The sequence below is a fragment of the Poeciliopsis prolifica genome, unplaced genomic scaffold (assembly GCF_027474105.1).
Source record: "Poeciliopsis prolifica strain line A6 unplaced genomic scaffold, Auburn_PproV2 SCAFFOLD124, whole genome shotgun sequence".
NCBI lineage: Eukaryota > Metazoa > Chordata > Actinopteri > Cyprinodontiformes > Poeciliidae > Poeciliopsis > Poeciliopsis prolifica.
This window is the reverse complement of record NW_026562499.1, coordinates 524,155-540,000: the sequence shown is the minus strand read 5'-3', so window position 1 is coordinate 540,000 and position 15,846 is coordinate 524,155. Positions and strand designations below refer to the sequence as shown.

General features: G+C 42.4%; 2 protein-coding genes across 2 annotated transcripts in view; both read left to right on the top strand.

Annotated features, from left to right (window-relative positions):
- LOC129355060 (gamma-synuclein-like) overlaps positions 1–5,459 on the top strand; it is a 9,988-nt gene extending 4,529 nt beyond the window's left edge. Inside the window, exons 3-5 of the mRNA XM_055024612.1 lie at positions 3,545–3,666; positions 4,354–4,392; positions 4,964–5,459. Coding sequence (XP_054880587.1) covers positions 3,545–3,666; positions 4,354–4,392 — 161 coding nt within the window. The 3' untranslated portion in view covers positions 4,964–5,459. The remainder of the gene's footprint in view (positions 1–3,544; positions 3,667–4,353; positions 4,393–4,963) is intronic.
- A 4,915-nt stretch (positions 5,460–10,374) lies between these two features.
- On the top strand, positions 10,375–12,894 carry LOC129355093 (lateral signaling target protein 2 homolog). The gene is made up of 3 exons (XM_055024644.1): positions 10,375–10,493; positions 11,785–12,059; positions 12,652–12,894. The coding sequence occupies exons 2-3, from the start codon at positions 11,817–11,819 to the stop codon at positions 12,892–12,894; spliced, it is 486 nt and encodes a 161-aa protein (XP_054880619.1). The 5' UTR covers positions 10,375–10,493; positions 11,785–11,816.
- Positions 12,895–15,846: the final 2,952 nt, after the last annotated feature.

Genomic DNA, 15,846 nt, shown 5'->3' with positions numbered 1-15,846 from the left:
GGACATGATGTCCTCCATGTTGGATATGATGTCCTCCATGTTGGACATGATGTCCTCCATGTTGGATATGATGTCCTCCATGTTGGATATGATGTCCTCCATGTTGGATATGATGTCCTTCATATTAGATATGATGTCCTCCATGTTGGACATGATCTCCTCCATGTTGGATATGATGTCCTCCATGTTGGACATGATGTCCTCCATGTTGGACATGATGTCCTCCATGTTGGATATGATGTCCTCCATGTTGGACATGATGTCCTCCATGTTGGATATGATGTCCTCCATGTTTGATATGATGTCCTCCATGTTGGACATGATGTCCTCCATGTTGGACATGATGTCCTCCATGTTGGATATGATGTCCTCCATGTTGGACATGATGTCCTCCATGTTTGATATGATGTCCTCCATGTTGGACATGATGTCCTCCATGTTGGACATGATGTCCTCCATGTTGGATAGGATGTCCTCCATGTTGGACATGATGTCCTCCATATTGGACATAATGTCCTCCATGTTGGACATGATGTCCTCCATGTTGGACATGATGTCCTCCATATTTGACATGATGTCCTTCATATTAGATATGATGTCCTCCATGTTGGACATGATGTCCTCCATGTTGGACATGATGTCCTCCATGTTGGACATGATGTCCTCCATGTTGGACATGATCTCCTCCATGTTGGACATGATGTCCTCCATGTTGGACATGATGTCCTCCATGTTGGACATTATGTCCTCCATGTTTGATATGATGTCCTCCATGTTGGACATGATGTCCTCCATGTTGGACATTATGTCCTTCATATTAGATATGATGTCCTCCATGTTGGATATGATGTCCTCCATGTTGGACATGATGTCCTCCATGTTGGATATGATGTCCTCCATGTTGATATGATGTCCTCCATGTTGGACATGATGTCCTCCATGTTGGACATGATGTCCTCCATGTTGGATATGATGTCCTCCATGTTGGACATGATGTCCTCCATGTTTGATATGATGTCCTCCATGTTGGACATGATGTCCTCCATGTTGGACATGATGTCCTCCATGTTGGATAGGATGTCCTCCATGTTGGACATGATGTCCTCCATATTGGACATAATGTCCTCCATGTTGGACATGATGTCCTCCATGTTGGACATGATGTCCTCCATATTTGACATGATGTCCTTCATATTAGATATGATGTCCTCCATGTTGGACATGATGTCCTCCATGTTGGACATGATGTCCTCCATGTTGGACATGATGTCCTCCATGTTGGACATGATCTCCTCCATGTTGGACATGATGTCCTCCATGTTGGACATGATGTCCTCCATGTTGGACATTATGTCCTCCATGTTTGATATGATGTCCTCCATGTTGGACATGATGTCCTCCATGTTGGACATTATGTCCTTCATATTAGATATGATGTCCTCCATGTTGGACATGATCTCCTCCATGTTGGATATGATGTCCTCCATGTTGGACATGATGTCCTCCATGTTGGATATGATGTCCTCCATGTTGGACATGATGTCCTCCATGTTGGATATGATGTCCTCCATGTTGGATATGATGTCCTCCATGTTGGATATGATGTCCTTCATATTAGATATGATGTCCTCCATGTTGGACATGATCTCCTCCATGTTGGATATGATGTCCTCCATGTTGGACATGATGTCCTCCATGTTGGACATGATGTCCTCCATGTTGGATATGATGTCCTCCATGTTGGACATGATGTCCTCCATGTTGGATATGATGTCCTCCATGTTTGATATGATGTCCTCCATGTTGGACATGATGTCCTCCATGTTGGACATGATGTCCTCCATGTTGGATATGATGTCCTCCATGTTGGACATGATGTCCTCCATGTTTGATATGATGTCCTCCATGTTGGACATGATGTCCTCCATGTTGGACATGATGTCCTCCATGTTGGATAGGATGTCCTCCATGTTGGACATGATGTCCTCCATATTGGACATAATGTCCTCCATGTTGGACATGATGTCCTCCATGTTGGACATAATGTCCTCCATATTTGACATGATGTCCTTCATATTAGATATGATGTCCTCCATGTCGGACATGATGTCCTCCATGTTGGACATGATGTCCTCCATGTTGGACATGATGTCCTCCATGTTGGACATGATCTCCTCCATGTTGGACATGATGTCCTCCATGTTGGACATGATGTCCTCCATGTTGGACATGATGTCCTCCATGTTGGACATGATGTCCTTCATATTAGATATAATGTCCTCCATGTTGGACATGATGTCCTCCATGTTGGACACGATGTCCTCCATATTGGACATGATGTCCTCCATATTGGACATGATGTCCTCCATGTTGGATATGATGTCCTCCATGTTGGACATTATGTCCTTCATATTAGACATGATGTCCTCCATGTTGGATATGATGTCCTCCATGTTGGATATGATGTCCTCCATGTTGGACATGATGTCCTCCATGTTGGACATTATGTCCTTCATATTAGACATGATGTCCTCCATGTTGGATATGATGTCCTCCATGTTGGACATGATGTCCTTCATATTAGATATGATGTCCTCCATGTTGGACATGATGTCCTCCATGTTTGATATGATGTCCTCCATGTTGGACATGATGTCCTCCATGTTGGACATGATGTCCTCCATGTTGGACATGATGTCCTCCATGTTGGACATGATCTCCTCCATGTTGGACATGATCTCCTCCATGTTGGACATGATGTCCTCCATGTTGGACATGATGTCCTCCATGTTGGACATGATCTCCTCCATGTTGGACATGATCTCCTCCATGTTGGACATGATCTCCTCCATGTTGGACATGATGTCCTCCATGTTGGACATGATGTCCTCCATGTTGGACATGATGTCCTCCATGTTGGACATTATGTCCTTCATATTAGATATGATGTCCTCCATGTTGGACATGATCTCCTCCATGTTGGACATGATCTCCTCCATGTTGGACATGATGTCCTCCATGTTGGACATGATGTCCTCCATGTTGGACATAATATCCTCCATGTTGGACATGATGTCCTCCATGTTGGACATGATGTCCTCCATGTTGGACATGATGTCCTCCATGTTGGACATTATGTCCTTCATATTAGATATGATGTCCTCCATGTTGGACATGATCTCCTCCATGTTGGACATGATCTCCTCCATGTTGGACATGATGTCCTCCATGTTGGACATAATATCCTCCATGTTGGACATGATGTCCTCCATGTTGGACATGATCTCCTCCATGTTGGACATGATGTCCTCCATGTTGGACATGATGTCCTCCATGTTGGACATGATGTCCTCCATGTTGGACATGATCTCCTCCATGTTGGACATGATGTCCTCCATGTTGGATATGATGTCCAACATGGAGGACATAATGTCCTCCATGTTGGACATGATGTCCTCCATGTTGGTCACATCATTTCAAGCTGTAAATGTTTCTCAGATGAAAATGTTTCCCGGTTTAATTGCTGCTGGTTTCTGTTGCCCAGTTGCTCAGAAATCCACTGAACAGACCAACGTTGTTGCCGACACCGCGGTTGCCGGGGCCAACGAGGTTGCCCAGGCGACGGTGGAGCGCGTGGAGAACGTGGCGAGCGGATTGGTCAAGACGGTGAGTGACGTCACATCGATGAATAGCAAACATAACACACAAAGTCTTCATCTATTGCATTTAAATTTACATTTCTAAAGTCATTAATTTTATAAATCTATTTTGGGATGATTAATTACTGATACAATTTCTGCCATGTAAAATTTTAAAAATGTTTTCATCTCTGATTGGCTGGATTCAGGAGGAGGCGGGACCAGCAGCAGAGCAGGTGCCTGATTGGTTGGGCTGTTGTGACGCTTTCTGCTCTTAAAACTCATCATTTAACTAACAGGAAACCAAATTATTGGATGGATTTAACTGACAATAATTCATAATTACCAGTTTTAGTCATCTTATTTTCATAAGCTGTAATTAAACTATAGCTTATAAAAAGAAATGATAAAGCAGATTGTAAGAAAACAATATATCTATTCTATGTATATCTTTATAGATATATTGTATATGTATCTATTTTATCTGAAATGTTTTGATGGTTGTTGAGGGAAGTTCAAGTCTGAGATCTGATGAATCTGCTTTACTTTCTGTTCAAATGAAAACTGAATTACAGGGAATAGTTTTAATCTTTCTGCTCAGCAGAAAGATTCAAACGTGTCGACGGTTCCACTGATGAAACTAACAAAGTGACTGGAAACAGGCTGACAGGATGATGATGATGATGATGATGATGATCTGCTCTGTCTCCTGCAGGCTGCAGCAGCAGATCAGCCTGAACCTGCAGCTCAGTAGGTGAGAAACTCCTCAAATAAATGAGTTTAAGAAACAACAGGAGAAAGTTAGTTTGTATCTTCATTTATTGATTCATTCTGATTAGGTGAACTACGATGGGAAAAACAGAATATCAAAGATTTTAAATTTGGTATTATAATCGGGTCCATAAGGTGATAATATCTGACCATCAAGAGTCAGAAAACAAGGTGCTAATTTATTGACAGACATGCTGGACATGATTTGTTCAAACCTGTTGTTATGTTTCTGTTTTATTTTGAAGCTCTGGGTCAGGGGGGCAGGTCCGGTCCCTGTAACCTTTAGATGCAGCCCTGCTCCAGCAGGCGGCTGTCCAGGATGGACTTGGACTTTCCTGCTCTTCAGCAACTCGGCAGTGAAATGAGACGAACCTTCATTTAGATTTGCCTGTGTTTGCATATGAGCCTGTTGCTCGGAAACCTGGCAGTTTTAAACATTGTTTAACGAGCTGCTTATATGTTCACATCTAAAGTCTTTTGAACTCAATCACTCTTTGCTTCTGAGATCCAATTTCATGAAGTTTTGTTCTCATTCTTCTTTTCTTGTCTTGCAGACTCAGAATGTTTCCGTCACAGAGGAGAGAAGAAGAAACTCAACGCTAACCTGCTGCTCTGCTGCTCCTCCTCTGCATTGTTAACCTCATTAACCAATCAGAGCGCCGACTGCCTTGTTGCCATGGTTACATGGTTTCCCTTGGTTATGCTTGGATGATTTAACACTCAGGTCACTGCTTTCAGATGATTGGCTCATTGAAGTGTTCAACTCCTGCTGCTCACCTGTTTACCTGTAAGCCACGCCCCCTGATCCAGCCACGCCCCCTGATCCGGCCACGCCCCCTGATCCAGCCACGCCCCCTGATCCGGCCACGCCCCCTGACCCAGCCACGCCCCCAGATCCGGCCACGCCCCCTGACCCAGCCACGCCCCCTGATCCAGCTCTACTAATGCTTGAAGCTTCACTGAAACAGACGAATGATGGAGTTTACTCTGATTCAGGCTCAGCTGGTTGAATCTTTTATAAGCTGGAAGAAATAAAGAGTTTAAAATGAAGGTTTGGTTTTCTGACCTGAGTCGTCGTCAGTGACAGGAGCTCAGTTCTCCAGAAGGTCCAAAAGAACCGAATGCTGCTGGCCAGGACTCATCTGGCAGACCTGGTCAAATAAAGGTTATTATTACCGTTATCAGGCACACAGACCCTCCAGAATTATTAGAACAGGAGGAACAATTCCTCTGTTGTTATTTTCCACTTTTGGTTTGAGATCAGAGTAACAGAGTAACTGGGAGCTCAGCCTTTATTTCCTGGTTGTTACATGTAGATGTTTAACAACTGTGGACAAAATTCTCTTCATTTGAACAAAACCATTTTTCCAGTCAGCAAACTACTGGACTGTGTGACTGAAGTGTGCCGTGTTTCACGCTGACCGATCAGAGCTGGATGTGACGGGATTCATCTGGCTGCCTGGATCCAAAGCTCATCAGTTCCTCTGTGAAGCCTGGCGGAGCTGATGCTCCTGCAACAGCCTCATTCATTTTAATGATGATGTTTCTGATAATGGCAGCAGAATCAATTCTGAGTTTACTGAAACATTTTTCTGAAATATTTACAGAGAAACTAACCAGGAGGAATTTTATCATGCATCAGGACAATGACCAGAACACACTGCCTTCAAAACAAAGGCTAGGCTTCATCAGCGGAAACAAAGTGGTTTAAGATTAAAGACCAATTAACCCAGCAGAGAATGAACTTCAGCTCCTGCAGAGGAGAACGAAGCCAAACTGAAAGAATCTGCAGTAAAAGCCTGGAACAGCATCACAGTTTGGTGTCGATCCGGGGGTGAAGTCCACCTCAAATCAGACAAAATTTGTGTCAGATGTTTCTTCAGCAAAAAACTTGGTTTGTGCTGCAATCATTTTAAAGATATAAGGAAATGTTTGAGGAGGTCATGAAAGGTCAACCAGCCCCTCCAGACAATCCAGCTCAGACTGACTCCATCGTGTCTGTAAAGAAACTTCTGATAAAACAAGTGTAACCGGATCCGATCTGCATTGTGCTGGTTTTAAATGATTAGGCCGTAGTTCACCTTTAAAAGGGTTTATTCTGACAAGAATAACAGATAGAAAATAACCGTGTTATAGGCTGGCCGCTCCAAGCCCTACATAGACAAAAGTACATAACAGAAATGAACTTAATAAATCTATAAATAAACTGGATGTATTCAGATACAAAATAAATAGTACACACCTCTCCCACAGGACAACATGACAAAAGGGGAGGGTCTAAGGGACGCAAACATTTTAAAGACAATACCACAGAAGAAGAAACAAAAGGGGAGGGGCTTCCGTTCTTAAAGTAACACAGTTAAAACAATAACAGAGATTTGCAGTCAGGTAGGAACCCATACAAATAACCAAAGAAAAACATTTTGAGTAATTATAACAACGGATAAATTCAACCATGTTACACAAGCAAGATTAAAATAACAAAATAACTTTTCTCAGTAAAAAGGGAATGACAAAGTCTTCAAAAGGAAAATGAGTGTTAACCCCTTGAAAACTGACTCTTCCTGCTAATTAGCTGCTCATGTGGCAACTTGAAGACAAGATGCAGCAGCAAACTGGGCAAGAGCGAAAAACATGGAACTACTCAGTTTCTATTTAGTAGCAGGACATTTCAACAAACTTCACAAATTATTTCACCCAAATAACAGAACAATAAAACACATGTAATAACAGCGTAATAACGATGACAGAACTTGGCCTACTGGTCCTGTTCGGTGTTTCGCCTCAACGCCTTTGCTCTCATTTTGTAGACACAAATTGGGTCACAATCAATTTGAGACCACAGTTTTGTCAAAACAATGAAAATGTCACTTCCTTTGATCTTCTCCAATAGAAACTGAATGTGAACTCAAAGCAACATGGCGGCCATGTCTCCCTATTGACCTATTGACCTTAGTCCGATGGGACCACAGGTCAATGGTCCTATAACTTGTGAAATGCACTTTTATCATCTGTACCTGAACACGTCTTCAGTAGCTTAGCTTGAATAAAACTGACTCAGTACTTCAGTGTCTGGTCACATGACACGGTGACTGAAATAAATGTCGGGTCCGGGCCCCCCGGGTCCGGGCCCCCCGGGTCCGGGCCCCCCGGGTCCGGGCCCCCCGGGTCCGGGCCCCCCCCCCCGGCCTTACTGCATCTTTAAGCGAGCTAGCTTTTTAAGCTAGCTTAACTGAAGCAGTTCATTACTGCGACCACCGAACAGAGCCGCCATTTTAACTCCACACTGTGAAGAATCATCGTTACGAGCTGCTAAACTTGTAAATTCATTCTTTAGCCTGATATCCGCTGGACTCTAAGGCCCTTATGATCTCACTGCTGCTGTTTACCACCAAAATATTATCGACATCAACTTACGAGCAAAAGCAGATCAGTAGCAGGAGAGAACTTCTTCGCTTCCACTGCACACAGCGCTGAGCGCCCTCTGCTGGTGGAAGTTATATTACACATTCAGATTGCAAAACAAACATTAATAGAACATTTTTTAAAAATAAAGTGACATTAAGCCTAAAATAAAAAGGGGTCTTCTGTTTTCTTGTTTCATTTTTATCATAGTGTGTTAGGCAGGGTTATTAAGGGTAATTCAGGGTTATTCAGGGTAATTCAGGGTAATTCAGGGTTATTCAGGGTAATTCAGGGTTATTCAGGGTTATTCAGGGTAATTCAGGGTAATTCAGGGTTATTCAGGGTTATTCAGGGTAATTCAGGGTTATTCAGGGTTATTCAGGGTAATTCAGGGTAATTCAGGGTTATTCAGGGTAATTCAGGGTTATTAAGGGTAATTCAGGGTTATTCAGGGTAATTCAGGGTTATTCAGGGTTATTCAGGGTAATTCAGGGTTATTCAGGGTAATTCAGGTTATTCAGGGTTATTCAGGGTAATTCAGGGTTATTCAGGGTAATTCAGGGTAATTCAGGGTAATTCAGGGTAATTCAGGGTTATTCAGGGTAATTCAGGGTTATTCAGGGTAATTCAGGGTTATTCAGGGTAATTCAGGGTTATTCAGGGTAATTCAGGGTAATTCAGGGTTATTCAGGGTAATTCAGGGTTATTCAGGGTTATTCAGGGTAATTCAGGGTTATTCAGGGTAATTCAGGGTTATTCAGGGTTATTCAGGGTAATTCAGAGTTATTCAGGGTAATTCAGGGCAATTCAGGGCAATTCAGGGTGCTGAATTACCCTGGCCAGTTTTAGGGCACCTCTAAAACTGGTCTGGACACGCCCTGGTGGAGTCCATGTGAGAACCAGGACATGAACCAAGAGCAGAGGGAACAAAAGAGCTGAGAGTCAAATTCTGGAGGATTAAGTTTGTTTTATCAAATCACAGTCGATACTCAGTTTATGGAGTTTATGAATCAGTGATTAAATTCAATCATGCAGTCGGTGAATAGCAGAGGATTATCTGTCTCTGATGACGAAGCTTTGACTGTCTGCTGTCTGCATCAACACTGCAAAACCTGTCCAGGAAAACATTTTGTGTTTTCTTTCTTAACTAATTGAAATAAATAAGATTTTAACCAATCATTTCATTTCCCAATTCCTACCTTCAACACTCTATATGAACAGAAAAATAAGAAAAATTGAGGGTTTTTGTTTGTGTGATAAACTTATTAGATCCTTAATAATTAAAGACAAATCGTGTTTGACTGCAAAAATGAATAATCTACATTACTACAGGAACTCCACAAGCTTCAAGAGCAGCAGCTGGTTTATTTTCTGTTGCAGGACTTTTTGGTGATTTTTTTGGTGACCGGTTATGAAGGAGACATTTTGGTTCCTCCATCACTGAACTGAACCCACATCATAGATCTGGGAACTTACATTTTCATTTTTATCTAAAATCAGTTTCTTTGAGCTGTTCATCACGTTAAAATGTTTTTTGCGTTGATTCTTTCATACATGTTTGAGAAGTCCTTTAATCTCCATGGCAACCAGTTAGCTGCTAAATGTCTGAGTGGCCGTAGCCCCGCCTCCGAGGCGCAGCTCCTCCTGCCCTCCACATTGAACGTTTAGCAGGAAGACAGTTTATTCAGTTTTAAAGCAACAAAATGGACACAAAACTAGAAACTCAGACAGCAGAAGGTTAACGAGAATATAGAGTAAAATAGGCCTTTAAAAACAGCCTTTAAAGCCTGCACTGGTCAGTTTGACCTTGCACTGGTCAGTTTGACCTTGCACTGGTCAGTTTGACCTTTGCCCTGCAGTTTGACTTTTGCACTGGTCAGTTTGACCTTTGCACTGGTCAGTTTGACCTTTGCACTGGTCAGTTTGACCTTTGCACTGGTCAGTTTGACCTTTGAAGCATCAGGGAGTCGATCCGTTTGAGTCTCACATCAAACTCATCTTTTCAGATTATTTATGTTTCATCAAGTAGATCACAAACATTTCTTTAAAACTTGACAGATTTAAAATCAGATGTTGGTAAAATCGTGACGAATCGCTGAGCTTTGGTGTGTAGCGGGTCGTTGCCACAGCAACGCCGAGTTCATGCAGGTTTGCTTGTTTGTTTGTTGCAGCAGACGAAACACACCTTTCCCTGCAGCAATACCTGAGCCTCCCAGCCAATCAGAGGGCAGAGCCACCTGACAGGATCATCATCATCATCATCAGGGTGGAGCAGCTGCGCCCTTAGAAATATCAGGTCTGAATTCAATGTTTATTCAATGATTCAATGTTTTTGTTTCGGTTCCGACCCGGTTTGGTTCTGTGCCTCTTGTCATTCCTGACGGCTGACTCAGCGCCTCCCTTCCTCACCTGTCGGTGATTAAACCTCCCGTTCACCTGCAGTCAAACAACAGGAGCAGAAATTTAGCCCAGCCGGTTTCGACGGGTCGGACCGAACCGAACCGCGCCTGATTCCCCGGCGGGGCGTCGCCAGCAGGTATAAGAGGCCGAGCAGAACCAGAGCCAGAGCACATCGATCTCTGATCTCTTCCTGAACCAGAACCAGACGCTGCAGACATGAACTTCCTGAAAAACGCGGTTGGAGGCGATAATTTGGGCAAGTTGCCGGGCAGAAAGCGGGTGAGACTCAATAAGACACTTTATTTTATCCTGGGAATGTTTCTGTTTCTTCATTGGTTTGATGCTCACAGTTGATTTGATCAGGTTCAAAACTGAAGTATTTATATTTATCATCATCCCTCCAAACATCAGGATTCCTGTCAACACAAAACCTCCTGAAGTTGGTATTGAAGCTGCAGTTGAATCACGAATGGAGCCAAATAAAAACTCAACCTTTAATTCTTCAACATGTATTTAGAGGAGCTGCTTTAGGAAACTTTTTTGTTTTAGGTTTTGTTCCAGAACTTTGTGGATTTGAGATCTGAGTTGCTTTGACCTTGAAGCTTCCTGTCAATGACAAACCTCAAACGACAAGGTCAAAGGTCAAAGCTGCAGCTGCATCTGGTCTGAAGGATCTCCTGATATTTACTGTTTGCCGTCTGGTTCTGGCCAAACTGCATTTGTTCCTCAGTGTCTGAGCTAAATGAAAGAGAACACTGACAGAACCGGTCGGTTCGGTTCTGACCGGCTGGAACATCTGAACTTTTAGCCTTTCAGACAAATATGCTTCTTATTTTTTAGTAAAAGAAGTCAATAAAGGTATTAGTCTTTACTGATTGGATGATTAGTGGAAACAATATTTCCAGAAAAGTCAAAAACATTCTGTGATAATTTGCTCTTCATTTCCCAGAAGCCTGAACTAATTATTTAAATTGAACAGATTTGGGTAGGAAGTCAGATGATCCTTTCAGTTTAACCACATTAATAAACATTTATGAAGTGATCTCTGAAAACTGTATCCTCAAAAAAACAAACACAACCAAAGTTTTCTCTTCACGTTATTTATTCATTATATATTTATTAACATGTTTTGGTCTTTAAATTTACTAAATCCTCCATAAAATGATTCAAACTCAACAAGAAAACCAGAATATTCCTCTGAAATCGCTACAGGAAGTTGAATCAGTCATAATGTTCCTCCGAGGAGAAGATGGAGGATGAACTCTGACCTTTCAGTCTGATAGAAACCAGCCCACTGAGTTTCATCCTCACTGCTGCTGACGGTTTAAAACCAGTTCAGGTTCCACTGACTAACCCGAAAAACCGCCTGAATGTTCAGACATTCAGAACATTTTCGCCTCCAGGCGGCGCCACGCCCCTCCGGGCAGAGCACCACCTGGAGGGGGCGGGGCGCCGCCACACCTCAGGTATCTACCTGAGGTGTGGCGCCTTTAATGAACCTGCGATCATATTTACCAGGAGGATCTTTCAGTTTAATCGAGGCAGAACTCGTCTCTTGCTTCGTCTCCAGGTGAGTTTGTGGAGCAAAAGGTGGATGAGTTCATGGGTGGAAAAAAAGGACAAGAGCAGCAGCAGAAGCCGCAGCAGCCGCAGCAGCCGCAGAAGCCGCAGCAGCCGCAGAAGCCGCAGAAGCCGCAGCAGCCGCAGCCGCGCAGCAGCCGCAGAAGCCGCAGCAGCCGCAGCAGCCGCAGAAGCCGCAGCAGCAGGAAGGAGATCAAGGATGCTTCGGTCTGGGAGACGCGCTGTGATTGGTTGGCAACAAAGGGCAGGACGGAGAAAACGCAGGTGAGTCGACATCATTTAACAACAAAGAAGTTTACCTGAAACAGGTGAGGAGCCAGGAGAACGCCGCCCCCTGGTGTCCACAGAGAAAACTGCAGCACCTGGAGGAGGAAAAATACAAAACTTTCCTCCAGTCAGAATAATTGATGATTCATATCCAGATTTTACAGCCTTTGCTGTTTTAATGGTTTAAAGAACTTCCTGATATTTAATCACATTATTATCAAAAAAATTATCTTTGAGTTAAACATTTTCTTTACAAACTAAATGTTTTTTGTCTTTGAATCAGTGCATTTATATTGAGTAATTATTAACAACCAAATTATTGTGATGATAATTTCTGGGACATTTTGTCATCCAGCAAATTTTATTGTAGAGCCAAAACGTCAAGAAGTTAAACAACAAAATTATATTTGATCATCAACAAGCTGCTGAGGACCAAAGATTAAAACCTTCATTAAAGTTTATTTTTCTTAGAATAAACCAGCCGGGTCCAAACAGTGGACCCGGTTCTGTTGCCCGGTTCTGTTGCCCGGTTCTGCCCCGTCTCGTTTCTCTGGACTGGTTTTCAGGTTTGGTTTCTGTTTGTGCTCAGCTGGAGGTCTGCTGGATCTGGCTGGAAATCTATACAACTAGGAGGCTGGAGGACGGAGCTGCACCACCCTGCATCCTGCACCACCTGCACCACCTGCATCACCTGCACCACCTGCACCACCTGCATCACCTGCACCACCTGCATCACCTGCACCACCTGCATCACCTGCACCACCTGCATCCCTCTCTGCCTCAGATGTTTCTGAACTCGGCTCCTCTCGTTTCATCTCTATTTCTGTTTTAAACCCAGTAAGCCTCCCAGCGTCTTACTGGGAACTTTAACTGGTTTAATAAATTCTACATTTGGATATTTACTGGTTTGTTTTCTGGAACCAATAAAGTGGCAAATTAAATATATTAAAACATAAAGCTGATTTCTGATGTTTGGTTATTGCTGTTAATTTTAAGTTTGATAAAAACTAAACTGAATTAATAAAGTTTAGTTTCTCCCTCTTCAGGTTTTTTCTCCAGACATAAAATATTTTTTTCTGGGATTAAATGTGGCTGGAAGGTGAAGGACGAGTTTATTATTCAGCTGAAGTGAAGGAAACAGCAGCACTTTATTTAAACAGCTAAAATATTTACAGATTCGTTCCTCAGAACAAGAGCAGCGATTTACTTTTAGAGTTCCTGTTCAGACAGAAAGTCGTTTCTGGACCGATTCTAAAAGCTTCACCCCAAAACTGTTTAGGATATTTCAACATGAAATTTTGACCTGAACTTTAGATTCTGACTCCAGAAACAGCAGGAGGTCTGCAGAGGACAGGTGATCCACGGGACAGGAAGTCCGTCATTCTGGGAAAGTTTGTTGAACACGACAGGATAAGAACCAGAAACTCAGACGCCTCACGCTCCACCAAACACGGCAGAGGAGAAGTGATGCTGTGGTCACCGTACATTTTGCCCAAAAACAAAATGGCTCCAGGATGAACGCTAAACCTTCTCTTTAGCCTCACAAACTGCCAGATTCTGATCAACTTTATTGGTCGAAATGCATTGATATCAGTTGACTGGAAGTTGAGCTGATTCTGCCTCTTCTGAAGTAAAAACAGAGTAAATGGGTCTCAGCAGTTTGAGCAACAGCAACAATGTGTGAATAAATACATTTAGTTCTTGAACATGTCTCTACATCAGTGCTCCAGTTTGGCCATAAACATAAATAAAATGATATTTTCAGCTCTAACGGCTGGTGTCTCTGACTCCGTCTCTCCAGCTCAGCATTCAGTAACGTATCAAACATGAGGCGTGAAAACACTCAGTTTTTATTCTGCTGTCATTTTCAGCCACAAACATTTAAATACAATTCCTGCAGTGATGTTTGTCTGATGTTCTGCACGACAGCAGAATGTGAACCAACTGAAGATGTTTCATCATACACAACTTTAACAACTGATTTTCAGATTTATACTTTATTATACATCTCAACTCTGTTAACTGCATAACTCGTTTCTTATAGCAAAAGTTTATTTTAAAACCTCTCCTCTTCATGTCTTCTAACATTATTGTTAGGGTTAACACCTGTTAAACATACATTAACAAAGAGAAAAGACAAAAGAGTTAGATTCTTTTTCACTCGCGAGGAGAACGGACAGAGATGTGCTTCAGTTATAATCTCCTACCGCTCTGAAGCACATTCTGTCTGCTCCTCTATTTTATTGTTTCTAGGATCCCTAATCACAAGGACGCTGTAGCTCTAGAGGGAGGGGGAACAACTCATCAAACAGCTACAGCGTCAAATGTTATTCACTAACTAACACACAATCATTCTGCACTAGATAATCTCCTTCAGGCACAAAGATTAATAAAATATGTAGTGATCAATGATGGTTTTATTGGAGGCCAGCAACTCAACCGAAGCAGAGCTCTTCACCAAGAGGTAAACCTGCAGGAAGATTTTGTTTCTGCTCTCTGTCAGTGAGGCCTTCTGAGAAAGGAATCAGAGCAAATCAACAATACAAGAAACATTCTTAATTCTATAATGAGATTAACTTAAAGGAAAGCATAAAATAAATATACATTATAAAGATCAATGAGAATAACAAATAACTGATAAATAAAATCATAATTTCTCCAACAATTATCCATATAAATACTGTAGAAATAATGACAAAAATACTGAAGTTTTAAAAATCAACCTGACATCAGTCCTCTTTGGCCTGATAACCTGCCCCCCGCCCCGCCCGCCCGCCTCGCCCGCCCCTCTGAGTTCATAAATAATGTTATGTCAGCAAATCCAAAAAATGAGCAGGAGAGTCACAGAAACTACGACAACAAAAGCTAAAAAGCACATAAATCCATCCAGAAAAATGTCAAAGTAGCAGATAAGTTTCCACATAACCTTTGACCCCTGGAGCAGATTGAGGAGCAGAGAAGGAGGGAGAATTAGGAGGATGATGAGGGACAGACTGAGGAAGAGTTCAGGTCAGCTGCTGCTGCCTGGTAAAGACATGTTGCCAAGAGGCTAACGCTAAGCTAGCATGCAGCCTGAAAACACTGGAAATCAGGAATAATCACAGCCGTGCCATTAACAGTTAACATGTTCTGAGATGTTGGTAGTAAAAATAAGAATTGTGAATTTCAACAGAAAACATAATGAACATAATAAGTAAGGGAAAACAAATAGAATATTTAAAAAACTGCTATTGAAGCCAACAAAAATGTTAAAAATTCACTAGACACGTCTTGCTTTAATGAAGCCAAAATGTGGAAACAATCAACATAGGAAATGATTTTAGGGACGTGTAGTTAAAGTACTTATTGCTTCACTCCTCTGACCAGGTGTCCATGTTTACCATGTTAAATCAGACTGTGTGGCAAACTTATTGTCAGTAAATCAGTTTTCATACAGTTAAGAATAAATTGGATATTTTCTATAATTTGCTCGTACAGGTGGGGTTTGTGATAAAAAGAAAAATCAGTAGCGGTTCTGGAGTCGGTCCCAGTTTTTAAATGGGCCGGTGGACACACACTCAGACAGACAGACAGGCGGTGTGTGTGTGTGTGTGTGTGTGTGTGTGTCCAGGCTGCTGTGTGTGTGTGTGTGTGTGTGTGTGTGTGTGTGTGTGTGTGTCCAGGCTGCTGTGTGTGTGTGTGTGTGTGTCCAGGCTGCTGTGTGTGTGTGTGTGTGTGTGTGTGTGTGTGTGTGTGTCCAGGCTGCTGTGTGTGTGTGTGTGTGTGTGTGTGTGTGTGTGTGTGT

Coding starts and splice junctions, on each gene's coding strand:
- LOC129355093 (XM_055024644.1), top strand. CDS start 11,817: ATGGGTGGAAAAAAAGGACAAGAGCAGCAGCAGAAGCCGCAGCAGCCG. Junction 12,060..12,651: donor GCAGGACGGAGAAAACGCAG/GTGAGTCGACAT, acceptor GTTTGTGCTCAG/CTGGAGGTCTGCTGGATCTG.